We start from the raw sequence: 27,237 nt of genomic DNA, 5'->3' as shown, positions 1-27,237 counted from the left end.
AATTTGGGCTGGATTCTACAAAGTCAGTTTAAAAGGTAGTTTTAGCATAATTATTCCTAATTTTTAGTGCTAATATGAGAGCCTCTGAATGCAGCATAACTGGGAGATGGAGTAACAGGGGATCCACTTTGGTGGTCCTAGTTCTGTGCTGTACTACAAACACCAGTGGTAATTAGGTTATGTTGACATTTACATGTGGTGAGCATAGCAGTAATGAGGCCCCAAATATTTTTGCTTTTGCAGTATTTCCTGGAAATGTGTTGACCATATAATTTACATGTGCGTTGCTCAGGTGACAACAACAGATGTGTCATAGCACTCTTTGTGCAAAAAAGTAGAGTGAATTCAAATCCTGGATGTAGCTTATTGGATGCCCATGTATTTCCTCTACCTTGTTAATAATTATGCCATCCCCTTGATTTCTGCTGTGAACAGAAACGATACTTGGTCTTCAACAATGTATGGTATTCACCTCCTTTTTCCAGTCCTTTTTTATGGTTTCTCTATTTTCAAAACTTTGGAGGTAGAACTCCATTGCTTGTTCCTGTTTGAAGGTTGTTCCTCCATTAAGCTCATCTCAGTTACCCTTATTAGGGTGTCTTGTTTCTGTTTTGATTGTGCTTGTAGAAAACAAAGCAAATAGCAGATAAAATTGTGCACTGGGGCTTAGTATACTGAATTGCTAAAGTATTCTCCTTTTTCTTTACCACTGCTATCTCCAGAGGACATCTTATCTACAGCAGCTCCCTTGTTTTTGATACCTGGTTTTTTATACCTGCCTGTTGTCATGCAGCTGCCTTCCAGTTTATAGCTCAACTCATGTATTTCCTAGTGGTTTTTTTCATTGCTTATTCATTTTCCCCCATTCATACTTTTAAATAACTTCATTTCTGAATATGCTGTCACGTTTTAAGTCTTCCTTGCATAACCATCCCCTAACTTGCTTGATTATATATGATGTCCTATTTTTTTCCTTATCTTCAGTTTGGTTTTACCTTCTGTTTTTCCTTCATAAAGTTCACAAGTTCACAGCTGTTGCTTTCCATAGCGTATTGCCTTTCCTATATATACCCTTTGTGCCGTGTAGGGATTCTTCTATGATAAACTCCATGGAATTGTTTGATCCCCACAACCCTAACTGACCCAGCACTGTCTTTTGCATAAAAGAGATACAAATGCAAAGAGAGGAAGTAAGTAGAGCATGCAAATGCTTTTATTTCCATAGAAAATAGTAGTGATGTATTCTAGTGTAGTCCTAGCTTTTCTTAAGAAGCTGCTAATGGACTTATTTTACTGAGTGAATGGAGATACCATCTCATTTTATCTTCTGTTCTAGCAAAGTTGCCTGTTTTGCTTGTTGAGTCAGATCCTCAAGGAGGAAAGAGCTGTTTGACATGGTCACCTCTCTCGTGTCCTGGCATTGCATCCCCAGCATGGTGGGAAGGAAACTCCTAACTTCCTTATCTCCTCTGCTGTTTGCACAGCCTGACAAAAAGCAAGCACTTCTCGGTAGCTCTGGCTCACATGTATAAGGTATTTCTTGTTTTCCAGCCTTGTTTTCCTTCACAGCCATTCCCAGCCAGACCTTTGTCAGGGTCCTGTGCATAGGGTTGGATTCCTGGATTGCTTTGGTGGCAGGAGAGTTCGGAGTGACCTGTTAGGCTGTGCTGCTTCCCTCTCCTCACAGAAATTCTGTGTCATTGTTTGCTGAACTGCTACAAACAGGATTAAATAGTTCCACTCAAATCCTTTTTTTCTTCAAAGATAAAAAATTTGATTACTCTGGATTCAAATATCTAGTTTTTTTCCTCATCTCTTAAAAAAGTCCCAGGAGGGACTTTGTGGGAGGGGAATAAATCACATGTTTCTGAGTCAGGTACCCAAGTACTTTTCATGGTGTTGTACCTGCCTTAAACTTCATGCCTTTACTGTAAGATTACCTGCAAAGAGCTTATTTTCCTTTAATTGTGTTCAATTTTGTAACTGGTTTGTTAGACAAAAAAGCCTGATTGTGTGTGAGTTGTTTTCCACCATTTTTTATGTTCTCTATGACTCAAATGCAAACCTGATTTCAAAGAAAAGAATGTGTGAATAAATAAATGGCTTTAGTTGTGGTAGAGGCAATAAAGGCATGGCCAGTGGCAGTAGGGAGTAATGAATGGCACCAGCACCAGGAGATCCTGTTCCATCCCTGATGAGTACTGTTTTACCTCTCTGGCCTCAGGTGCCACACTTATTCAAGTGAGGCTGGTGATGCTTCCTCCTTGTGTCAGAGAGTTATTTATTTACTGACCAGGAATTAAAAAAAGGTAGCATGGGAATATTAATCACGGTTTGTGGGAACCACAGGTTTGTGTTGGCCCAGGAATTTCAAAAAGTCAGGAAGCTCAGCCCTTTCAGGTCATCCCAAATAAAGGGTGAGCCAGTATAAATGGCACTGTGAGCATGATACACTTTACAGGTAGTTCTATCAGAACCCAGCTTCCTTTGGTTTTGATTCAGATTAGATAAAGCATTAATTAATATGAGTGAATCTCAAAGAAACTGTGATGTTTGAAGGAAATAGACAAAAATCTATGCTAAAATTAATGGTACTGTAAGGTGATATTTTCCATTAAAATTGCATATAAATTGTTATATGAGATATTGTAGCTTTTACCACAGCTCCAGAGGCAGACAAGTTTTGTATTAAGATTTTCATATCCTACTTAGTTTAGTTCACAATGAAATAAAATTGAAGATGAAAGTGCTCCAAGATACATAATTAATGTAAGATTGATTGCCTTTTACTGAGGAGAAGAGAATCTGAAAGTTACTTTTGTTGAATTTGTACAGCTTGTTCTGTTAAAGCCAACAGAGTTTGTATTGAAGATGTTCTGGAAATACTTGAGGTCAGCATGTTATGCTATGCTCGCAGAAAACATCCCTATTAGTGCTAATTAGAGCAACCTGGCTAATTCCTGTATGGCTTACTGTAAACAATGACATAAGGAATGAAGAATGGCTGAAGATTTTCAAGGGTACGTACCCACTGCCTGATACTGCTGAGAAACTTCTGTGGGTGGCAGCACTAGTAGGAAAGTCTGTAAGAAAGCCCAGGTCTTGTTGGAGTGGGATTTTAAGTTCCATAATTATTATGGCAGAAATATGTCTTGTAGGACTTCATAGCAAACAAACAAATATAATTATGTCCTTGTTAAAATCCCTAAAGTAATATACTTTTTCATAAAGCAGTTGGACTTTGTGATAGCTGCATGAATATTCAGAAAAGCAAAAGGAAACAAAAACCTGGAAGTAGGAATTACTTCTTTTACTAGGAACTGAGACCAGTTTTAGGAGCCCTGTTTTCAGACTAACTGGATGAGACCGATTATAAATTTGAGTGGATGATTGTTAGAGAAGGGGATGTTTGAGTGTTGAGTATTTTGCCCTGGGTTCTTGGATGGAAAGGTGGTGGGTTGCTTGCACAGTGCTGACCTATCTTGAGTGGAAAACTGATTGGAGGATGTTGTTGAGTCGGTCCCCAGATGTTAATTGGAAAATTAACCTGAAAGGGTGAATTTTGTCACTTAATCCCATTTTTGAGTGGGAACTTTTCTGCTGGGTATAGAGAGCTTTGATTCAGGCTCTCCAATTGACGTCACTTGAAAGCTTGTCTTCTCTTTGATCTGACATTCATCATTCCTCTGTCAGTGTTTCTTCTTTGGTTGGTCTTGGTTTTGTAATTCCTGTCCTGCTATGCCAATGCAGAAGTTAGATTAACAGTTATCAGTAGATTTTTACTATCCTTTGAGAATACTGTGCTCTGGGGCTTTCTGCTGTCTTCTGCATTTTTCATATATTAACTGCATTTGTTTGGCTAAGAATGATGAGGGGTTTTTTCTCTTCTGGCTTAGAGCGCTCAACACTTAGGCTGGAAAGTTCCCTGAAGTGAAGTTTGTATCTAAATGTTTTCCCACGTATGGAATTTACTTTAAATGCTTTTTGTACTCAGATAGTTGTGGTAAAAACAAAGAATTTATATTTTCATGAAGGAAATAGGTGTTCTGGATTAGTACTATGTACCACTGTCAGGACTCTGCTAACAGAAACCTGACCAAGTAGAGTCCTTCTTCATAGAGCTTCAACTAGCTGCAAAGTTCAGTTATTCCGCATTATGCCTTGATGTTGATCCAAGTCAAGCAGTCCCTTATTTAAATGGAAGGAGTTTTAAGCTCTTAGATATGAAAAGGGCATGAACAAAACTAGAATTCAAATTCAAGGACTTTGCAGCAACATACTGGATAAACATAAGCAATAACATAGTTCAGAGAATTTCTCATTTCTTAGGAAAATGCACTTTACTCTTTTAATTGTCAAATGTTAAAGCTTGATGGGTTTTGGATTTGAGAGGCCAGCAGACAGGTCAGCCCCATTCATCCCTTCCTGGTGGGATGGGGAGAAAATTGGAAGAGTGAAGGTGAGAAAACTTATAAGTGGGACAAAGACAATTCAATAGGTAAAGCAAATGACACCATGCCAGCAAGGCTGCAGGCTTCCATTTCTTCTCAGTTTTGTCAGTTCTGTTGATTGCAAGGCAGCCTCTCAGTGTGCAATTGTGAAATGATCCAGGCTGGAGGTGTATCTTTTAAGGGCTCAGGGATTTTCCCTGGTAATCTGAATGATATAATGGCTCTGTTGCCATCACTACCAAATGTTTGAGTTTGCTCAATAGGGGAGGTAGTGACCTGTGAGGATAGTGCAGAAATGAGCATATCTAGAAGAAGGAAGACATGAGAATTTCTCAAACTACAAAGATAACTTGAACATAAGGTAAATACTCATTGTCATATGAAATAGCCTGTACTTCCCAAATGTCTGAAGACAGGGCTGTAAAGCAATTTATGTGCTTGCTCAGAAACATTTCAAATTTAGAGGTGTCTTCTGAACTTATTGTTCATTAAAATGTGAAGTTTGTTCTTGTTGGTAATGTTCTTTTCTATGATATGAAAAGAAATACCTAGAAACTCTAGGTAAATCAGTGGAGACTTTTGCCTTGAAGCACCACCTCTAGACCTCCGGAGTGAATTGTTGAAAGGCAAGTGCTTTCCATGGGTGCCCATGTCCTGCCTCTGCAGCTGGTGGGATCCCTGGATCACTTTTGCAGGGCAAGGCAATTTTTATCCTGGAGCAGTTTTGCTTACCAAGCTCATCCAGGCTGTTGGGTTGGGCTGGTCCTGTTCCCACCTGATCAAAGCCTTCTGAAACCAATCATGCCTTTTTTCTTTCTAGCCAGAAGTTACACAACAAACAGTCAAAAGTTCAGAGGCCTCAGTGCTAGGGAGGACTTTGGTTTGTGAGGAAGCTCCCTCCCAGTAAGGAAGGATATGGCTTGAAAACACCACAGTTGTTTCACTGTATTTTTTTGATCTCCCCAGGTAAGGTTTTTTCTGGTTTAACAAGTTCTGAGCAAACCTGGCAGTTTTGCCACTATCAGCAAGAGGTGTAGCTGCCTCCTCTTACTCTCTGCTGGTCTGGCCTGCCTTTGTCCTGGCACCAGCAGGGGTGATCACAGGATTGTTCCCTGGCTTGATTGAGCTGGCTGAGCTTGTTAGACTGGTGGGAAACTGTCCACAACTTTTCTTCTCCTGGGTTAGTTTTTTCCTAGGTTAATGAGTTGATATAGCTCATGCACGGGTCTGAAGTCTGCCAGAAATGGTGCCAAGTATGCAGACATAAAGAAGGAAAAAACAGTGTGGTGAAAGATAATAGAGTTGTCCCCCTTTTTTTAGTATTGGTTGATTATATTGGTTCACCCCGTACCAAGGAGCACTTGGCAGGTCATAGGGAAGGTGCCACCTCACCAGCCACCACCTCCTAGATTGGGATTAACAAAACCAAAAGTTGGTGGTTATGCAGGGCAAGAACCTCACTGGGCTTCCCTGCTACAGACTTGTTAAGTAATGCTGATGCGTACCAGGCAGAGTCATCCTCACCACCGCATCTAGGAGAGTTATCCAGAGAAGATCCATGGTTCAGGTTCTCTTTAGCAGTCTCACTCTAAAAAAAAATGTGTCTGCTGACTCGTTTTTGGAAAGTATCAATTATTCACCAGGACTCTGGGTTATCACAACTGCTGTTAACAGGTGGAATTCTATGGAGAGCAAGCTGGTGACACACATAGCACTTTCTGCTTTGTCATGCTGCCTGTGGCAGGTTGCCCAAACCAACAAGGGAGAGGCCCCCAGAAGCAGAGCCAGCCAACATACAAACTCTTTCAAGTCTTTGTCAGGGGCTAGGTTGCCTTTGGGTTCTGGGGCTATTGCTAAAACTTGGTACCTCTGGCACAGATCTATCTGAAAATAATTAGAGATATTTATAGAAGTGCCCATGTTGGCTAATGCCTAGATTTTATCTCACTGAAGCTACGGTTTTAGGTGAACATTCCCAAGATTGTTCAAACTTGCAGGAATAAAATATTCTTTCTGTTGCTTTGGATACACACAGGACTGCAACTTTAGTATAATATAGCAAAGCAAAAATTTGTCTTTTTTGAAAGCTGTTCAAAACCTGTGTTCTTGCTTTTCTTTTTTTACATGTGTGTATTCCCCAACTAGAACAGGAAAAGTAGTATCCATCACTAATATTACTGTTAGGAGTTCTGATCTTTAAACCCCTTTACCAACATCACCAAAGTACTCTTCCCAATATCTTTGTGAGATAAAGGAATTTTAGCAACAAGTTCAGGAGAAGAACTCAGAAATTACAAGATTACAGACCAGTTTTCAATGACTGCCTTTTTTAATTTGTGTGTATGTGAATGTTTTTCAGGTTTGTGGGCTTAATGCCCAAGGAATGTATACATAGCGTTCAGTATGGCTGTTTCTCTAAGTATGGGCACATGTCAGGGTTTGCTAATTAATGCTGGTTGTACAGTGCAAAGTATGTATGTGATTAAGTACAAACAACTGTGTACTAACCCATTTATTAGAAATTAAGCATAACGTAATTCAGGGTTATGTGGAGGAAGGCAGAGCTGACAATTAATTCCAATACACTTTTTTCTTTTCCAATACCACATCAAATAAAGTTTCACTGTGTGTAAATATGTTTTTTTTTCTTTTCACTAATATGCTTAAACTTCTATATTGGGAATACATATATATATATATATATATATATATAAGAACTCTGTTATGACCAGTGGGAACACTGATCTTTCCCAGCCTTTTTATCAATATATTGAACTGAAAGAAGTTTCCAGGCAATTAATTGCAGGAGAAAACTAAAACCTTTTAATTAAGTTTAAAAAGTATGAGACTTTACGTGTCACTTTCTGGGCAAGAAAGATAAAAATTATCATGTTCTTCTAAGACTGAAGTTTCAGGCTTAGTCACAGGAAATATGATTTCCTTGCTTTGATGCAGTCATGTTGTTAGATTTGCCAAAAGTACTGAAATCGCAGCCAACTCTTGTTTGGGATTTTATTCAGCAGGAAAATATTGCAAGTCATCCTAACATTGCAAATGAGTCATGAGTCGCCTTAGGAAACTCTCCCCTGGGACAGACATGCCACAGATGAGGAAGCGATGAAGCTGCCAGGCCACTCCCCCAGATAATTTCTCTCGAGGAGCACAGCCCTCATAAAAGACATCTCTCCAGACACTACGTTATTTCATCCTTGATTTCACAGGGGGAGCCCTGAAGCTGCAAGAAGGGCAGCACGAAGCAGCAGCAGAAACTTCCCAGCCAGTTGTTTCGGCACAGGAGAAGCAAACAGGAGATCATGAGAGAACTTTAAGGTAGGGGGAGGTACATTTCAAAGTTTGTAATTTTTGACATTGAAAAATAATCAGTGTGTAGAATTTATTGTAAAATCTGTAGTTCATGGGTGAGAGAGTAGAGAGTTCACCTCTACTCTTCAGTAAAGATGATCTGTTCTCAGGATGGGATCATGGCATGAAGAAGTTCCCCCAGTAAATGGGATGTGGAGCTTGTCAAGAGCCTGGCTGCTTTGGAGCAGGGTTTGGGAGGAAGAGAGGAAGCTTGTAATCTACTTTGTCTAATCTAAGCTTTTAATATGTTTTCATGAAGAGCTATTATGAAGAATTAATGAGAAATGAACCAAAGAGTAGGAAATAAAAGCTGAAGTTTCATAATCCATGTGACAACAAAGCATTTTTAAAAGGAGAAAAAAAAAGTAGCATGATAAAAGTAGTGATCTAAGCAAATGAGTAGTTGGTGTGGTTTCCTTCTGTTCATCATCCTGGGTCTGATGACTGTGGGGGAGTTAGTCTCCCTTATGCTTCACACTGTCCTGTTTCCACTAAGCTAGCAAGGTGTTCTTTGAAAAGGCACCCTTTCTCTGATTTTATATCTCTAAATACAAATGAAGTGAAGCTGCATATCACAGTACAATACATGCCCCTCTGCTCTTATTGTGGTAGGAAGTTTGATCCTGGCTAATGGCAGTGTTAGAGAAATAAAAAAAAGGGAATCAAGCGCAAAGTAGGTTCAGTGGCAGGGGTGGTGGAGCAGGAGGAAAAGAGAAAGAAGAACGAGATATTTTTGGATGTCTTCACCGTGGCCTCAGGTGTTTTCTACTGTTAACATGCTGCCTGGGGTTATGAAATACTACTACAACCTAACTTTGCACAGACAGATACACAGCCTGAATTTCTCCTGGCATTGCTGTGTAATTCATCTAAGCAGGAGGGGATTTTTGTCAGTGGGATGGCTGCACTGGCAGCAGTCAGTAGAGCAGACAAAGTTATAGAGAGGGACTAATCAAACCTCAGAGGAGGGCGATGGAGAGGGAATAACCTCAGAGGAAGGCAACAGTAGAATGGGTTGAGTACAAAGGGCTGTTTAATGCAAAACAAAATCAGGATGAAAAGACAAGGGAAACTTTTTGGGCTCTCCTGTTTCCTTTGATTTGCCACAACTATTCCAGTAGTACCGAATCAAGTCCTACCAAGCTAGACAGACATAAACACATATTTGTAAAGTAGCAAAGTATAGGTTTCTTAGTTGATGTGTTGGGTCTTAAAAGTTTTTTTCATTACTTTAGTTGATGCTCACTGATTTACGTCAGCTAAGGAATCTGATTTTTACTCACTCCAGGTCTTGTCCTGCAATTTGAGAGGCATTGAGAATTTTGCCAGAACTCCAAAGGCTTGAAGGTCTGAAACCCTAATAAATTGGAGTTTCACAAATGAAGTATGAAGGCTCATTTTAGAAAGTGTATATGAAGAGAGTGCTTTGTTTGTGGCATAAACTGCCAAAATGCATTTTAGGACTAATGGGTAGTTTTTCTGTGGTAGTGATTTCTGTGATTAAAAAAATAAGTCTTTTGTGAAACCATAGTGGTCACACTTAATCCATTTAATGCCAAAGTTGTGCTAAACCAAAGAGATGATAAACACTGGCATATTACAAAAATACAGATTTCAGACATGGTTTTCTTCATTCAGTTCTGTCCATTCAGTTAGTAAGGCTGGTAATTATTGAGGTACAGTGCTGCACAGGATTGTTGTATTTTCCTACAAACATTTGCATGAGGACGAGAAAAACACTAATTAGGGAAGTCCAGGGCAGATGAAAAGAATAAAATAAATTAATTGAATGCTTGTGTCAGCACTTATGTATCGTGGTATACAGTATGAGGAGGCTCTAGGGTTGCATTGTTGTGGGAAACTAAGTTCTGCAAGGAAGCCCAAGTGCTCCAATGAACAAGAAAATATATCGTTCAATATCTGACATTTGAAAGCTAATTAAAAGCAGAGCTCAGAAAATTCTGATGCAATTATGTTCTCTTATCACAATATTTGCAACTGAAAATACTAATTTATGAACACTGTAGGTAATGTTTCAATATTCCATTATACTTTTTGTTTTTTCTGTTCAGGCACATAAGGAAGAAGAAAATCCTCTGAAGACAATGGAAGTGAGTGGGTTTATGCCGGTGCCAGATTCCTATGACTATGATCTCATTGTCATCGGTGGAGGCTCAGGAGGTCTGGCAGCTGCCAAGGTATGAGGAGGAAATACACATTTATACTTTCCTTGTAAGTAGATGGGTGACATCCCCAGTGTCTCGGCTTTGGTATCTTTAACACTGTAGGGGGCATAACATTTTTGTTTGATTGGTGAAATTTCTTTCATTATTTCACTTTTTCACCATTTTGGTTAGTGCCAATTATTCAATATTCTTTTCTTTATGTTCTGAAGATGGAAAACATGGTATACTCCTTAATATTCCCTAAAACTCCTTACTAGAATTAAACTTGGTCCCCATTTATGGGAGATGATGCTGCTGGAAAACAGCAAGTAAATATCTTAATAGTGTTTTAGTAGTTGAATTTAAACTCAACTCAACAATGAGAAGGTTCTATTCAAAATTACCATCAGGAGGTATCTACTTTTGTATAGAAGTAGTATCTTTTCAGACATAGTTGTGTATCTTGTTTTAATTCTTGGCAATGGGGGAGATTCTGTGATTTTTGACCTTACATAGTTGCATAAATGGAGATTTTGCCTATACTTGAGCTATGGTCTCACCCTTCCTTTCCAGGGTCTGGTGTTTCCTTCTTCCACCTGTAGCCAGACGAATTATGGTGTTTTTTTAGGAAATTGCTATTAGAAGTCTATCTAGAATTAAATAAAATTTTAAAAGCTAATTCAAAATACACCAGCTGTTAGAGCTGTCATAATCCCAAATATTCTAAACTTGAAGAAATTTAGTGTAAGTTAGCAACTCTCCTTTACATCAGTAGTCAGGCACATTGTGTTTCTTCTGTCTATGGTAGGATTAGCTATTTAGAAGTGAATTGAGCATTCCTGTGAATAAAATTACTTTGTTGTTCAAGACCTGGAGCTGGATTATTCCTCCATTTGGGAGCATTTCTTTTGTTCTCAAGAAGTGGAGGAGGTCATGCACAGTGAAAGAAAATAAGGAGAAAATATTTCAGAATAGTGTTGAATTCACAGTGAACCCTGGTCCCTTAGAAGTACTTCTGTTATAATGGAAATATGCAGGGCTGAGTGATGGATTGTAGATCCATCTATTTTCATAGTTTACTGCTTTCCTATGATAGGGGCACTGTTGTCATGGTGTAGGATTGAGGACTGAAGGAAAGATCTATGAAAGTTCTAAGAACCACAAAGAGAAGCAAGTCCTGATTTTCAGAGGATGGAGATGTTCTGGGTCAGGAGAGATTAACAAGAGTAAAATAGAGTTTGCAGTAATGCAAAAGAGTTTGCAGTAATAAGAAGCCAGCAGCTGAAATTTTTATAAGAAGACTAACTGACACAGTGATGTTTATTGCATCATTTTTCAGTTGTAGAATAGAAAAAGTGTGCAGTTGGAAAATAATTGCCTAATTCCTTCAACTCAGTATGTGAAGTATATTGATTCTCAGTGTTCTCAGCTGATTGTTTAGTAGAACAGAAGATGGTAGATCAATAAAATCAACATCCCTATAAGTAGTAATGTGTGTATTTCTAATCAGTTTAATAAAGTTGAAGCGAAACTGTTTTACACACATGAACTTCTGACTTTTACTTAGATTGTTCAATTTTTAAAAAATAATTCACTGACAGTGCTTTAAAATAACCAAACCAAAACAGAAAAAAACCCAGCTACACAGCTCTCATACAAAGTTCCAGATACCTGCACTCAGGTTTGCAGCAGTTTACCCAGACTGATTAGATGTGTGTTTTCACTCTGAAACCTGCACCTTTGTGTGCACATCTCCCTCTCTACATTGTGCCCAGATCTTGCTCCTTTGGAGGCCATTCTCCACAGGGAATGCAAACACTGTCAGGCTGACTTGGTACAACTCAGCTACAGACTCAGAATGGTGCTAGGCCCCTGCTCTCAGCTCCCACAGAATAGCTCCCTAAGCAGCCTTGCTGCATTCCCGCAGCACTGCACTGAGCCCTGAAAGGTTTGAGAGCCTACAGGGCAGGTTTGTGGCTGTGGGCAGATCACTCAGCCCACTCAGAAATGGTTATATCTGTGTATGATCGCCAAGGTGGCGATGCAATGCTGTGTTATGTGAGCATGTAGCTAAAGGGAAGCTTGGGAATCCATGCATTCTGCTTAGCTAACCCTGGTTAAGGCTCTTTGGAGCAGTGCTTAAGACTTGTCATCATAAAGGAGCTTTAATGATGCGTCTCAGTCCCTAAGTGCCTTTCTGAGGAACTTTCTCAAAGGTGCTGCTAATGGATAGGAATTAGCTTCTTGGCCAGACTGGATCTTCATTGGAAGTGGAAATCCAGTACAGCAATATTTTCTGAAAGTGTCTATAGCCTGTGTTATTTGTAGTGTGATTTGCATTTTGCATGAAGTAAGATTCATTTAAAATTGAAATTCTGATTGTCAAATATTTGGATTAACAAGTATTACCGGTAACAGCATGCTGAAGGCTGTCCAGCTCCTCCTAAACCAAACCCAAGGCCTGCTCATATAGTTGTTACTGCTCACATGTCTAAGAATTTATCATATGATGCCAGCATAGTTGTGGCTACTCCAAGTAGCAAAATTATTTTTCTTCATCTTATGGGATAGTTCTCAGTATCATTTACAGGCATTAATTGTAGATTTGCTAGTGAAACTTAGGGGGAATATAGGATCCTAAAGTCATTAAGGTTGTCATGCTTGGCCATATGACTGGTTGTGTCATTTTATGATGTGTTTTCAAACAAAGGCTGGAGAAACCATCTTTGAAGGGAAAACTGGATGAATTAGGAATCTGTTAAGTAGGTTAAAAGTAAATGGGTATGTTGGGAAATAGTCTGAACAAAGTGACAAGAAGGAGGAGTGAAGAGGAGGTTGGACTCACAGAATCTCCTGTGTATCAACTGGTGCCATGTTGTTTTGTAGTAGGATGAATGCCTTCTTTTGCCTTTCAGCTTCTTTTTCCTACTGAATGCACAGGTGAATTCAGAAGATTAATGACTGTCTGCTCCCTTGCAAATCATTCACTGTTACTTAATTAAAAGTCACAAAGCTTTTCAGCAATGCATGATGTTATTGTCTGCTTCAAGTTTAACTTCTCATATTTAGAAATGTGTCTTATTTAATTTGTTTTGCAGGAGGCTGCCAAATATGAAAAGAGAGTGATGGTGCTGGACTTTGTCATGCCTACACCTCAGGGAAGCTCATGGGGTAAATTTCTCTTCATTGCAATCCTGTTATAAAGGAGCTTTGCTCAGAGACTCTTATTTTCATGTTTGAAATCTACTACACTGATGTGGAAACCACATTCTGTTCCTTTCTTTCAGGTCTTGGAGGAACATGTGTAAATGTGGGCTGTATACCTAAAAAATTGATGCACCAGGCAGCTTTACTGGGACAAGCCTTGCAAGACTCACGCAAATTTGGGTGGCAGTTTACAGAAGAAGGTAAAGAAGGACACTTTTTCCAGTTTTGTCATTTGCACTGAAAATCCTGACGTGCTTCATAATCAGGAGCACGTTGCACTGCAGCATATGTTGACTTTAACAAAGTGAGGTAACTTTGGAGAGCTTACACATAAATTGAAGTGCTTTTCAAGTCTAAAGCCATGGGGCTTATTGCTTCCATGTTTTCTATGTTTGTTAATAGCCCTGATCATGTTAGTAATTGATGAGACAGTTGTATGAAAAAAGCCAGTAAGGTGCTCTTCCGTTTCTGTATGTACCAAAACATCTAAGGGAATACACCAGAATGTTGACTGACATAAACTTCTTATAGTTACAAGCAAGGATTTCCTTTCCCTAAGTGTCCATCACTACTGTGTAAGAAGATGGATTTTACTTTTTATTATCTCTGATGTGCATGGTTATGGGATTATGATTTATTTAGGCTGCAATCCTGTTTTTGGAAGCATGCAGAGGCACCTCTCAGACATGCATTGTCTTCATTTGTTGAGCAATGTCACCTCTTAGAGCTGTAAATATATATTTGTCAATATATATTGACATATATATATAACTGTCAATAATTCAGTAAGTCTTAATTTTCAATGTTTTATGTCATACCTATTGCACTGTGACCTCTCATGTTATCCGTGCCGATGTAATTCTTTGAATTTCAGTAGCTTTACCCTGAAATAAAACAGAAGTAAGACAAACCCAGGAAGACTGGGTCATGAAAATAATCTCTTTGAGAATAGCAATTTTGCTGTGGAAAAAGAAAAACTCAGACTAAAATTTGAACCTTCTTCTTTTGTTGCTGACAGTCAAACACAACTGGATGACCATGACAGAATCTATTCAGAATTACATTGGTTCACTGAACTGGGGCTATCGGGTTGCCCTGAGAGACAAGAAGGTCACGTATGAGAATGCATATGGAGAATTTGTCGGGCCACACACAATTAAGGTACATCATAGCCATTCTTTGCTGTGTCTTCCTGTAGTGCTGTCTGAATAGAGATACTTCTCAAATAGAATAATTTTTCCTGTGGTGGGACTGTAAAACGCTCACTTTGCACCAATACTTTGTATGCAGGCAACTAATAAAAAGGGAGTTGAGAAGCTGTACACAGCTGAGACATTTATCATTGCCACTGGTGAACGACCACGCTACCTGGGTATACCTGGAGACAAAGAATATTGCATTACCAGGTAAAAACAGGGAGGAATACAAAGTCATTCCTTGTGTGTAAATATTTCCCCATACTGAGAAGCACAGTCTACTTGAAAGAAAACTCTGTACTTAGATATTAGGGAAAGTGGGAATAGCATAGGTGCTGATGTTATGAAGTTGGTAGGAATCTGTCTTCATGCATTGGGGCAGTCTTGAAATTCAGCACAATTTTTTTCCCAGCTACTCAGTAAAGATAATTCAGTTTTGAAAAAAAAAATGGTTTTGAGTGTCTGGTTAATTGCTTATGCCAAGCAAAAATGTTATATGAAGATTAAATGTGTTTTCATATCAGAGTATCTTTTAAGTTATTTGCTGTAGAAACAGAGGTTGGAATTACAGGCTGGCAAACCTATAGCAGTGAAATAAATAAGTGGCACAATTCCTCTGAAACCAAAACACCAAGTGGTGTGCTTCCCTTTTAATAAGGGGTAATGAAATTAAAGATGACAGATAATACAGCCTGTAAAGCGGTGCTTTAAAGTAGCTTCAAGATGGAGGACTGAGAAATCCCAGAGTTAGACTATCAGATTGAGGCTATCTGTGTAATCTTCATTGAGTTCCTTGGGGTATAGGAGCTATGCCACAGCCTTTAATTGCACAATCACATTTTATTACATCACGCTGAGAAAGGGACACTTATTTTAGAGTGAAATATCCACAGAATTGTACTGTCAGACACTAAGTGTCTAAATGTGGTGCCTCCATGAGTCCTGGCTCTGTGGAGAAGCCCTAGTTTTATAGCCTAGGTCCAAAGTGTGGTAGAACTGATGTTGCTTGATGAAGCAGTTGAAAGAAATGATAAGCAGACAAAGGAGCCTGTTTTCCATAATTTCATGCCTCTATCTTTGCCTGTTACTGTTGTTGTATATATATCTGGCACTGTGTATAATGCTTCAGCAAAATGATAAGTCTTCTAAGGGATGATGGTATTTTATCTTAAAGCTGAACCCCTTCCACTTTTAGTTCTTGGAAGTTAAATTTGCTGCAAAATATTTAAAGCAAGATTTAGAGGGGAAATAAACGCCTACCTTTTTTAACAATTTGTCCTAAATTTCTGTTTAAAAAAACTCTCCACATTTTTGTGGTGATTCAGAATTTTCATGCTCCTTTTTTTTTGTATGTGTACTCCTAAATATAACTTTTTCATCTGTCATATACTGGTTTTGTATTCCAGATGAACTTCCAAAAATGAAGCAGGGTGTTTTTTGTGAACAGGGAAAGGAATAAAGTTCTATTCTTACAGAAAAAATTATATAAATATAAAACACACTACATTTTTCTGACTGCCTCTAATTTCCTTATTCCTTTTTATTTTTTCCAGTGATGACCTTTTCTCTCTGCCTTACTGTCCAGGGAGAACCCTGGTGGTTGGAGCTTCCTATGTTGCCTTAGAGTGTGCAGGATTTCTTGCAGGCCTTGGATTAGATGTCACTGTAATGGTGAGATCCATTCTCTTAAGAGGATTTGACCAGGACATGGCAAACAGAATTGGTGAATATATGAAAGAACATGGAGTCAACTTCATTAGGGAGTTTGTGCCAATCAAGGTAGGCGCAAAGTGACTACAATTGATTAGGACGTACCCATCATAGTGTTTTAAGATGTAAATTATTTCAATTAATACAAAAGTTGAACTTTCATTACAGTATCTGCTGTGACATAGAATGGGTTAATTTTTGTTTTAAACCAACTCCATGAAACTTAATTAATTGAACTAATTAATCTTAATATGAAAATTTTGTGAGATTATGAAGTTCACTGTTTTTATCAGAATTAGTTGGGTTAGTTTATGTTACACAGAAAATGTTACACCTGCTTATCCTGGTTCTTCTTGCAGGCCCATAATTAAGCAGATACATAATTTCCTCAAAGATCAGGGCCCAGTGCATCAAAAACAATTCAATTTTTCATTGCCAATTTTCAAATTTTCAGCCAGCAAATTCTGTTTATATGATGAGGGTTAGTCGACTATCCAGAAAAGTAATGGTCTTTAGAAGTATCATCTGTATAATTTACTTGGCAGAGTCCTTAAATACTTGCTCAATTTTTGTTGAGTTCAGTAAGAGTACTCATGCAGCTACTTACATATATTTATAGGCACGTGTGTAGGTAAATTCAGGTCGAATGTAAACAAAATTAGGAGTACTGGAGCTTTTCTAATTTTCCAATGGAAAATTGACCTATCAAAGACTTCAGAGGGTGCTAACAGTATTTTTTTAATGTTTTTTTCACCATAGTCCTTACTTTGACATAGCAAATCATGTGTTAAGCAATTTCAATTTGGTGTTAAAACAGTGTGCTGCTGAGTTTAACACTTTGGAGTTTAAAATTCAGTGAAGACTGTTCATTTCCATTCTTAGCAATATCAAGAGCAGCTTTAAAAATGCTCTTGCCAGTTGGTACTGCGAGTCTGAGCATCTCTCACAGAATGAGAGTTGCTGTAAGAAGACAAAATGGATCTTTCCAGGAACTTAGTTTTTATGCAAGTTTTTGTTGCATAAATCCCATGCTGTATTAAAAGTAGGGATGATTATCTAGGTTTTGTTGCAGACATGGCCTTTTGTAAGCCCTAATGGGGAATGAGAAAGAAGGAAGCTGTGTTTAGAAGCAGATAATTTCAACTGAATGGCAAACAGGCTCCTCTAGACGCATCCTGTGATAAGCAGTTCATCGCCACCATCACAAAATGCACTTCTGTGTATTTTGCCCTGTCCAGTCACTATATGTCTTTGATTTCAATGGGAATAAAATATTTGGCCCTGTTTCTGATTGAGAATATCCTTCAGCTTAAGTTGCTTGGTAGGTTTTTAGCAGGTTTTCTCATCTCTTTCAGACATTGTGTTTGAAGTTATGCATGTTGTGCTTATTAAAACCCTTTGTTGGGACTTTTGAAGGTAGAAGATGAATTATTATAAATTATGTTGCCTTTGAATAGGAGCAGTTTAGCACAGTGATCCTTTAAGGTTGGTAGGATGGCACAGTTGGCTTTTCTAAATATAAATAATAGACAGAAATAAAATCTTTATCAGAAACTTTGCTCTTTCTGCCTCTAAATATTGAACATGAAGTAGGAACAAGGGTGTTGTTGAAAAGTACCTTTTCATCTGTAGGATGAACACTAAAATTTCCCAGAATTATGTTAAGTGTTGCACACTTACATGTCTGTTGTATGTACTGATGAGGCTTTTCTATGACAGTAGCTTCCCATGGGTGGAGGGAATGATGCCAGCACTTAGAGAAAATGTCTGATGGTGTTTCCTTCCTACTTGTGTCCTCTGTCCCCACAGGAATGAGGGCATATGTCCCCAGGTCATGTGATGGACTTGGACAAGAACTTAACCATGAGACCACTTTTAAAAACAGAAATGACATTTTGTTTTCTTGGTCATAAAAATAAATGTAGGGACATAAAAAACCACATTAAAATATGCAAGTAGAAATGTAAAGAATTTTTAGAGTGCCTTATTTTAGATCATGGTTAAAACTCTCTCAATGATATTTGGTGGGAAAACATAGATTGGTATAATTTTATATGAAACTTTTTTTTTTACCCTATCCAATCCCCAAATTGTTGTAGGTTGAGCGGGTTGAGGAAGGAACTCCTGGAATACTGAAAGTTACAGCCAAATCCACAACAGGGGATCAAATAATTGAAGTGGAATACAATACTGTGAGTCCTGTCTGTATGCATGAAGCATGTGAAATAGTCTTCCATTAAATGTTGGTATTTTGTGGGGTGTTTTTATCCACACATTAGATTTTTAAAAATTATTTTAGTCATTACAATATGCTAATTGCACACACTCAGCAGGTAATTAATCTGGAAATAAAATTCCCCAAATCAATGGTTATTTTGCCTTGGCAAATCAGTTTGCATGCTTTTGAAACCTATTTCTTAGCTTAGGGGTGTAGATGAGCTTGGTCCTGTGGAATCAGTTGCAGGATTTTTTCCCTGTGAGATATTTGTAATAAATTATAAGCAATGATTTATAACAGCTTTCATAGTGATTAGGGCATGTTGTGTTGTTAGCACAAAACAATGGTCAGTACAGGAGTTAAACAAATGCATGACATGTCATCTCAAGACCTGTTCTTGACACATCTTCACAAATACAGCAAATGCCCTGTGGCAAGTCAGTCAGGAAACGTCGTTACACACTTAAGACAGTAAAATTGTAGCGTGCAGGAATGGTATTGTATGTTTGATTGACTGTTTCCATCACACCTCACTCCACTCATTTTCATCGGCCTTGATGCTGAAAGGAGAAAAAAAAAAATTGTGAATAGAGTATTTGGAACCACACAGAATGCATAAAGACAGGCCTTTGCCAGCCTGGGACATCAGACTGCAAATACTGTGTGCCAGTGGCCTTGTTTAGCTGTACAGTGCATCAGTCATTCCCTATAAAGGACACACAGTGCATCTGGGAGCCAATACTGTGAGAAAGTTTAGCAATGACAGCAGAGCTGTTCCACAGGATTGTAATACTGGTGTTTTTCTAGTCCATAATAGTGAAAGCTTATTAGGAAGGAAATCAATTCCATCCTTTTATTAACGAAACTTCTGGTTTCTTGTTGCTACATAGTCACTGAAATGCTGTCACTCCTCATAGAAGCTGAGAGCTGTGTGTGCTGCATTTTAAGACCTTCAGCTCTAAAGATGTGGTGTGTTTGATCATCTGTAAGACTTGAAGGAGATCTTGGGATTCCTTCAGGACAGTTCTTAGTTGTCATATGAAAAGCATTGTTAGTTATCCAGGCAGTTGTCCAAGACTACAAAGCATGTAGCAATTTTCCTTGAGATAGCAGAAGTTGGAACACGATTTGTTAAGTTAGCAGAGTTGATAGGATGGGATTTCAGCCTTGACAAATGTTCAAACAACTAATATTAAAAAAATAATATTCTTTGAGAGTGGTTGACTGAGAGCCTATATAAGTAAATTATATTTTCAGATAAAAAATATTATTTTATGATATTTTTATTTGCTTAAGCATCTGAGTTTCTTTCTTAAAGAGCCCTTTCCATATGGAGCATTTTGAGGTCACTTGCTCTGGTAAGGATTCGGGATAATATCTTGGTGTAAAACTGTAAGGAAATAAAGAATCTGTCCCTAACTGATTGGTTTAGAATATTCTTGGAGTATTCCTCAAGGGAAAGCTATTTGCCTGTTTTTAATATTAGCATTAAAACCTGGTATTGTTAGGCCATGGTGGTAAAATGGCTTGTCACAAACTCTATGAATGTACAATGGATAACGAATGTATTAACCTTACTGTGACAAACTTTAGATACTAATCTCTAGAGTATATATATAAGATAATAGCCAAAGAAAATGCACTTTGGGGTTTCTAAAAATCAGTCATGTGCATTGCTGTTTCGCAGATGCTGCTGGCAGTTGGACGAAATCCATGCACAAGAAAAATTGGTTTGGACAAAGTTGGAGTGAATATCAATGAAAGGTAAGGACGGATGTCTGTGTACCACTCACTGCTGAGTTTGTGTCATGTGCTGCCACAATGGTAGTAGTGCAGAGACACCCAAATCTTTGAGGAAAAATTTGTCTCTTGTTTCTGTACACTTGGATGGGAGACCATGTAGCAGATAGCTGCATTTTCTCCCATGGTACTGCTACATTTGCTTTTTTGTTGCTGAAATGTCAATTTCTAATTCCTGGGAGGAAAAAGTGTCTATTTCATTCTTTCTAGATTTACAGGTCCATCTTAGCTTCTTCCAGCCACAGGGCTTTCTAGGATCTGTCAGTTGTTCCTTATACTCTCTTTTTCTCATCTTCTTGCTTTTATCACCTCTTGGAACAAAAATCTGTTCATTCATACAGGCTTTTAGAGCAGTGAGTTTTGTTCAAATTTTAATGTAAAAGCTACTATATGTTATTTTGAAAGATAAGGTTCAAGTAGCATTCCTTAAACTCTCACGTGAAATTCTTGATGTGTGTTACGATTTCTTGCCTTTAATCAACGCTTGGATACAATCTGTGTCTTCTGTAGAAGAGTACTTGATGTTAAATGTAGTGAGGTTGTTGTACCAGGGAGCGGAGCTATCAGTAACGTTTTCAATATTGGTAACTAAAACATCTTGCAGGAATGTGCGTCCTCAGAGATCTTCCCTTTGAAGTGAAAACAAGGGACTATGACCCTGACCAATGCAGAGTATTTATATATGAATGCAGCAACTGATATTGTCAAGGGGCACAATGTGATAGTTCAAATAAGTGGAAATTTTGGTCCACTCAAAATTGGCAGATCCATGTTGGTTTGTAGAACAGTACACATCTTTCTGATGTCAGGACACCTATTACTAGCTTAATAGAATGAACTATAAAGATATTAGCATAAACTGTATAATTTTTAGTGAGTGCAAAATTGAGGAAGTTGGATTTTTAATATGGGAATTGCTGCTGGTTTCTCAAGTAACTGTGTTTCTGTGTCTGTCTGATTAGGTTTCCCTGTTACATGCGTTTCCTGGGGTGATTACTGCACTATTTCATTTATTGATGAAGTAGGAAATATTAATAATTAAAAACTTCCATTAGCTCAGTGCACTTACATCTAAAAAGCTTGCTGTCTGTTCCTTAGGTAGGGTGTGTATCAGCTTGACCTGTTTCTGTGTAGAAGCCTGAAAAATAAGTTCCTATAAAAAGCTTCAGCCACTGGACTGAAATTTCAGTAGTGGAAAAATTGTTTTGTCCTACAAAAGGAGTGGGAAAATGTCTCTTCCTGTCATTCCTGAAAGTTGCCAGTACACAGTTCAGCTGGTGGTAGAAAGTGTTTCAGGAAGAGGTTTATGCTTCACCTCAGTGATTCAGATGAATTGCAGCTTTTGAAGCTACCTCCTTGTCCAGTGTGTGAATTCCTGTAGTTTTGGTCAAATTTGCCCTATTTTATATTCCTGCCTGAGACTGTAAGTTTATGAATATGAATTCTTTCCTTCATACTTCACATACAAGTCTTTCTCTTAAAGCTAAGGGGCCTGCAAGGTTATTTACACCTCCAGCCTTCACAGCAGAAGACTTGGATCTTTTTCTTGTTAATTCCAATTGCAGAACAGGAAAAATTCCTGTCAATGATGGGGAGCAGACAAATGTTCCGTATATCTATGCTGTTGGAGATATCCTGCAGGACAAGCTGGAACTCACACCGGTGGCAATCCAGGCAGGAAGGTTGTTAGTTCGGAGGCTTTATGCTGGGACAACCACTAAGGTAAGGAACCAGTCTGCTTGCTTGTGGAAAACCCAGTAGAATTTTAAGGATTAGCTTTGATTATCATTTTAATTTTCCCCTGGCAAAGATATTACTGCAGATGTGTTTGGCTAATTGTGTAGGATGAAATTAATACCTTGTGGATTAAGCAGTAGTATCTTTTTTTCCTATTAAGAGGGTTTAGTTTTCTCTCAAAGTACAATGATAATGAAATTAACAGAGATGATTTAACTTGTTTTCAATACTACTGCCTTCCTTAAAAGTCATCAATCTTTCCCATCCTGTTAAATGCTTTAACACCAATTCAAAGGCAGTTTGCTGAACCTACCTACAGTCCCTAAATAGAGTGGAATAGGAGTTTGTGATCTTAATTTTCAGTCTTATTTTAATGATTTTTTTTCATTTCTCATCTGTATGTTTTCAATGTCATATGCAGTCCCAATTGCAGTTGAATGTGGACACAAACGAAGATGACATGTACCAGTAACTCAGCACATGTTTATACCTGAGTAGTTGAATTAATGGATTCAGTGTTCATGTTTCGTACTAGTGCAGTTCTGGGTTTCAGCCAGGTTATGGTTTTTCAAATGGGAGTAATGTGGATACTCATTTACACCTTATGTTTAAACCAGAAGGAAAGGAGAGTGTCTTTAAAGAACTGTTACACTGATATGGGTACTTGTCTCACCTTCATAACCATATGGCATGACCATAAAGGTTTATCCCTTTCAGACCCTGCTGTATTCATAGCAAGTTCTACTATCAGCCAGATTTAGAGCATGATCGAGTTGTTTGTTTTACATTGGCAGTAACAGAACCCTGAATCAGTGCACATGATGTCATTGAAATAGCCAGACAAGGTTTAAGAAACTGTAGCAGAAGCCAAATTTTTTTATTGCTGCAATGCTATGGATATGTCTTAATTTACATTTTATGCTAGAGAAGTCTGTCAAGGTACAAAAATTGCCATGCTGCCAAAGGAAGCATTCTTATTCAGTGAGTCCAAGAAAAGAGTAACTACTTTAAAAAAATGGGAGTGTGGCTTATACTGCCTTTGTAACAAATGTGAGGAAGGTGATTGAAATATAATGAGGTGTTATGGATAGGTGGGGCAAAAACAGTAGTCAACACCTTAGTTGATCCCCAGTCACAAAGGAAATTAATTAGTGTTGAAATATGTAGAAAATAAAATTGCTAGACATGAAATAGAGATGACCGGCCTGCTAGTCTGCTATAGCAGAATGACTCATTTGGTGTATATGGGAAGAGCAGAGTATGTTTGTTTATTTTGAGTCTAGTGAAAGCTTTTGACACTGCCTCCATAACATCGTCATGGACAAAGGGATGAATTGCAGGCTGGGTAAGTGGGCAGTGAGGTGGGTTGAAAACTGGCTGAACAGACAAGCTTAAATGCTCAGCATTCCAAAGACCAGCTGAAGGCCAGTCCCTGGTGGTGTGCCACAGGCTTGGGCTTGGTTCCAGTGCTGTTTAACAGCTTATGGATCTGGATGCTGAGAACAATGCTCAGGAAGTTTGGAGATGATACAAAACTGGGAGAAGTGACAAGTTTTCACTGTCCCCCCAGATGGTTGTACTACATGTCATTGGTTTTTTGGCATCACCTAGGCCACAACTGATGAAAAATGAGTTTTGAATGGTAGTGGTGCCCTTGCAGCATCTCCAACTAAAAATAGTATGCTTCCTAGAAGTGGTTGAACAGGCAACTTTTATGTCCAGTTTGGCCTGTGATCTGGTATATTTGTTAAATAGGGCACTGAATTTCCTTTTCCATTTATTCAATGCCTACTAATGTTTGAGTTGCTTTAAGCTGTCTTTTTTTTCTTGCTCTAATTAGCACCTCTGTCATGAACAAACAAAAAACTGTACCTTAATTTAAGACAATTTAAAAAAAAAAGAGCTTTCAGAATTGTGAATATTCAAGCTTTTCTTGCTGTATTTCAGACTACTGTATGCTGATTTTATTACTGATGTTGTGTGGGTTTTCATTTTGTTTTGAATGCCATACAGTGTGACTATGTGAATGTTCCAACTACTGTATTTACTCCTTTGGAGTATGGAGCCTGTGGGTACTCTGAAGAGACCGCAGTGGAGAAATTTGGGGAGGAAAACATTGAGGTAAATGCCTTAATTTCACCTGGGTTTTAGTTTTCCAATTTGTAATTTAAAATAATATTAAGAGTAAATTAAACCAGCATTTTGTGCTCTGATGTAAGGACAGGAGGCGACTAGGTACCTGTTTTGTCTTCCTTGGCTGTTCCTAGACATATTATAAAAATAATCTTCAATTCCAATAGCTCTAATTGCAGGTATGTTCTATTTTTGGCAAAAGGAGGCTTAAAGGTGGAATGTTTGGTTTAAAAAAATTAGAAAAAGGGTTTGCATGTGTCTGAAAATACTTCAGGATAATTTTAAACTGGGTGTATGCTGGAAACAATACACTGGTTTTAATGGCATAGTGGAGCTTTTCTACCTACAGCATGACAAATTTCTTACCATAGTGATTTTTACTTTATAAAGCCAAATGTTAGCTCATTTTCCTGTTTCCTTGGACTGTACAAAGAGGTATGTGCTTAATTATACTCATGTGAGTAATCTCTTTTCATTCCCTGGGATTGCTGGTCAGGAGTGAAATTAGACAAATATAAGCACTTAGTGTCTAAGGCTGTTCTTCCAAAATGCTGTACTGACCACATTACAGAAAGCATGAGGGGAGGAAACCTCACAATAAACTGAACTTTTATGTCCTGCAAATATCACCTGAGGAGCATTATTTACAGAAATAAGCAGGTAAGTGGTAGAGCATGAAGTTGAAAACTTGTCCCCCTCTTAGCTGACTTTTTCCGATTTTAACTGTGGAGGAAAATAAGTAAATAAAACTCAAAATAGCAGTGTGAAAAATACTGTAAACCTGACCACAGGGCAAAGGCTTAGACTCTTTTCTTCCTGCAAAGTTTGTATATACCCAGGCAAATTTTTGTTATTGAGTGAAATTCTTGGTTTTATATGTGAAACACTGGACCGTTTATTCTGGAAAAAGCACTTTTGATTTTGAAAGCATTTTATTTTTTAAAATATGCACCCAGAAGCATTTGTGCTCTGGCTAAGTCCTCATTTAATGTATTCTGACTTCTTTATTGTGTCACCTTATTGGCTTTTTCAAGGTTTTTGCAAGCCTCAATAAGATTATTGAGTCACTTGTGATTTTGTAATTTAATAAGAACATGGTGAACTGTGTAATATTCTGGAAGTGTAATATTCTTATGGCTTCTCATTTTTAAATTATTGGATGTCACTAGTACTTGGTTTATAGAGACTTCTGTCTTTGGCATTCATTGAGGAAAAAGAGTATCATCATGATTTTGGATGTTCTAAATGCTGTGTACATAGCTCATTATTTAGGATAATCGGGCAGCTTTTGGAAGATCATGTTCTCTCCTTGGAAATTTTACGACTCTTTTTTAACCCGTGCTTTATTTCCAGGTGTACCATAGTCATTTCTGGCCACTGGAGTGGACTGTACCATCCAGAGATAACAACAAATGCTATGCGAAGATAATTTGCAATACTCAAGATAATGTAAGTTATCCTTAACGTAAGTTATTTCCTTCCTGGGAAAACAATATCTAAATGTTTATCATAAAACTGTTGATGACACAAGAGCTATAAATAGGTTGGTTTTAACAAATTAAAATGAATTTTAATTCATTCACTACCTTTTGAAGTGTTATAAATATTTATAGTGATGCATATTTCTGTGTATACAAAACCAACTCCCAGTAAAATACAAAATTCTGCCATTGTTATTTGTATATGATACTTCTTCCATATATGTAAAATAAGAAGTAGAGATCTTTAAGACTGTTGATTAACTTTGAGAAGAGAGCAAATCAATGTATGTAAAAAGGGTTAGGAATTTTATTGGTTTATTCTCTCTGCCCCAGACTTGGACATTCTCTACTGGGAGACTCTTCTCTCTGAAATTGAGGTCTCTCAGAAACTATCACAACTTGTAACCACTCCAAATTCGCTTGTGTTCATAAAATTCTTGAGCTTGTTCTAATAGGATAATGTATCTTCCCTGCACAAATCCCATTTAGGATGATAATACCAGGATTATCCTTGGACTAGGATCAAATTTCCTGGCCATGGAAATGTACAGTACCCGCTGAAGCAAAAGCAAAACTAGTAATTGGTTAGAAGAATTGTTAGAAGAATGATCATCATCTGTTCAATAAACTGTAGTTGATTTTATTATTATAAATTATTATGAAGACTAATATTCTATTAACATATATTCCTGTTAAGATGGTAGCATATCTGTCCTATGAGAAAAAACAAAACTAACTTAACTTATTTTCATCTTTCTTAGATACAGATTTTTCTTTCTGCCGTCTTTCTAAGCATCTTGTCAACATTTTGTAAAATTTACACATCTGTCCATCTCCTCTTTCTGGAGGAGTTTGCAGTAGTGTGGAAGGTATTTTAGAGCCTTTAGCTATGCTCTAATCCAGAGTCACTTAAGAAAATGCAAAGATTTAATGGTGATTTAAAGTGTTTCGTTAATTTATTTTCACTTCTTGTCTTGAAAGCTTGAAATGTGTTTAAAAATCTAGGTGTAGAGTTGAAAGTTACCCTGGAAAAAAATAATAGTTCAGTAACTATTTAAATCTCTCATTGCCTTGGTTTCATTGCTATGGTTTTATTTTGACATATGTCAATATTTCTAAAGGAAAATTAAGATAATTCCATTTTACTTTTTACCTGATTAGAGCTTTTCTTATTTAAATAAACCCTGTGGTAAATCTCAGTCCTCAGATTTACTGAAAGAATAATAACCTTTCAGTAGTATTCACTATACGGAATATATGTGATATTTAGCAGGAAGAGCAGATAACTTTTGATACTCAACAGAGCTATATCTATGCTCACCAAAAACTGATGAATTTCCTGAAGGCCACTAAAGCTCACAGCATGTGATGTGCTAAATTTTCATGTCTCTCTCATTAAGGAACGCAGGTCAAGTCAGTACAGCTTGTTCTGCTGGATGTTTTCTGAGGGTGTATGTGCAGTGTAATGTGTTCTGCAATTGAACAGGAGTATAGAGAGAAAGAGTGTGAATGGTACCTTCCTTGTAACTGGATGGGTTTTTTGCCAGTCTCTAAGTGTATTATCTCCCACTGAAAGCCAAGACTGCCACAAGAGTCATTGACAGTTCAGTTAGAATAGACTTCTTGCCATGTCTGGTTGGCCACAACTTCACCTTGTGGTCCTGTTCTGTGAACAACTATCAAACTGAAAATTCTTCAACAGATACAGACCCTGTAGCCACCTACCACAGGCCCTCATACTGGAAACCTTAATGCAGGGTGGTCACCTTTATTTAG

General features: G+C 37.9%; 1 protein-coding gene across 2 annotated transcripts in view; it reads left to right on the top strand.

Annotated features, from left to right (window-relative positions):
* TXNRD1 (thioredoxin reductase 1) overlaps window positions 1-27,237 on the top strand; it is a 35,470-nt gene that overhangs the window by 3,148 nt on the left and 5,085 nt on the right. Inside the window, exons 1-12 of one of the 2 annotated variants that reach the window (XM_064732348.1) lie at window positions 7,675-7,781; window positions 9,887-10,012; window positions 13,078-13,150; window positions 13,267-13,386; window positions 14,205-14,347; window positions 14,477-14,592; window positions 15,936-16,161; window positions 18,192-18,284; window positions 19,998-20,074; window positions 21,676-21,832; window positions 23,861-23,968; window positions 25,334-25,429. In XM_064732348.1, coding sequence (XP_064588418.1) covers window positions 9,920-10,012; window positions 13,078-13,150; window positions 13,267-13,386; window positions 14,205-14,347; window positions 14,477-14,592; window positions 15,936-16,161; window positions 18,192-18,284; window positions 19,998-20,074; window positions 21,676-21,832; window positions 23,861-23,968; window positions 25,334-25,429 — 1,302 coding nt within the window. In that variant the 5' untranslated portion in view covers window positions 7,675-7,781; window positions 9,887-9,919. Of the gene's footprint in view, window positions 1-7,674; window positions 7,782-9,886; window positions 10,013-13,077; window positions 13,151-13,266; window positions 13,387-14,204; window positions 14,348-14,476; window positions 14,593-15,935; window positions 16,162-18,191; window positions 18,285-19,997; window positions 20,075-21,675; window positions 21,833-23,860; window positions 23,969-25,333; window positions 25,430-27,237 lie in introns of those variants that run through there. The other variant, XM_064732355.1, reaches the window with a different exon arrangement.

The sequence above is a fragment of the Zonotrichia leucophrys genome, chromosome 1A, assembly GCF_028769735.1.
Source record: "Zonotrichia leucophrys gambelii isolate GWCS_2022_RI chromosome 1A, RI_Zleu_2.0, whole genome shotgun sequence".
Classification (NCBI taxonomy): Eukaryota; Metazoa; Chordata; class Aves; order Passeriformes; family Passerellidae; genus Zonotrichia; species Zonotrichia leucophrys.
The sequence above is the reverse complement of the archived record's forward strand: the minus strand, read 5'-3'. Positions and strand labels throughout refer to the sequence as shown.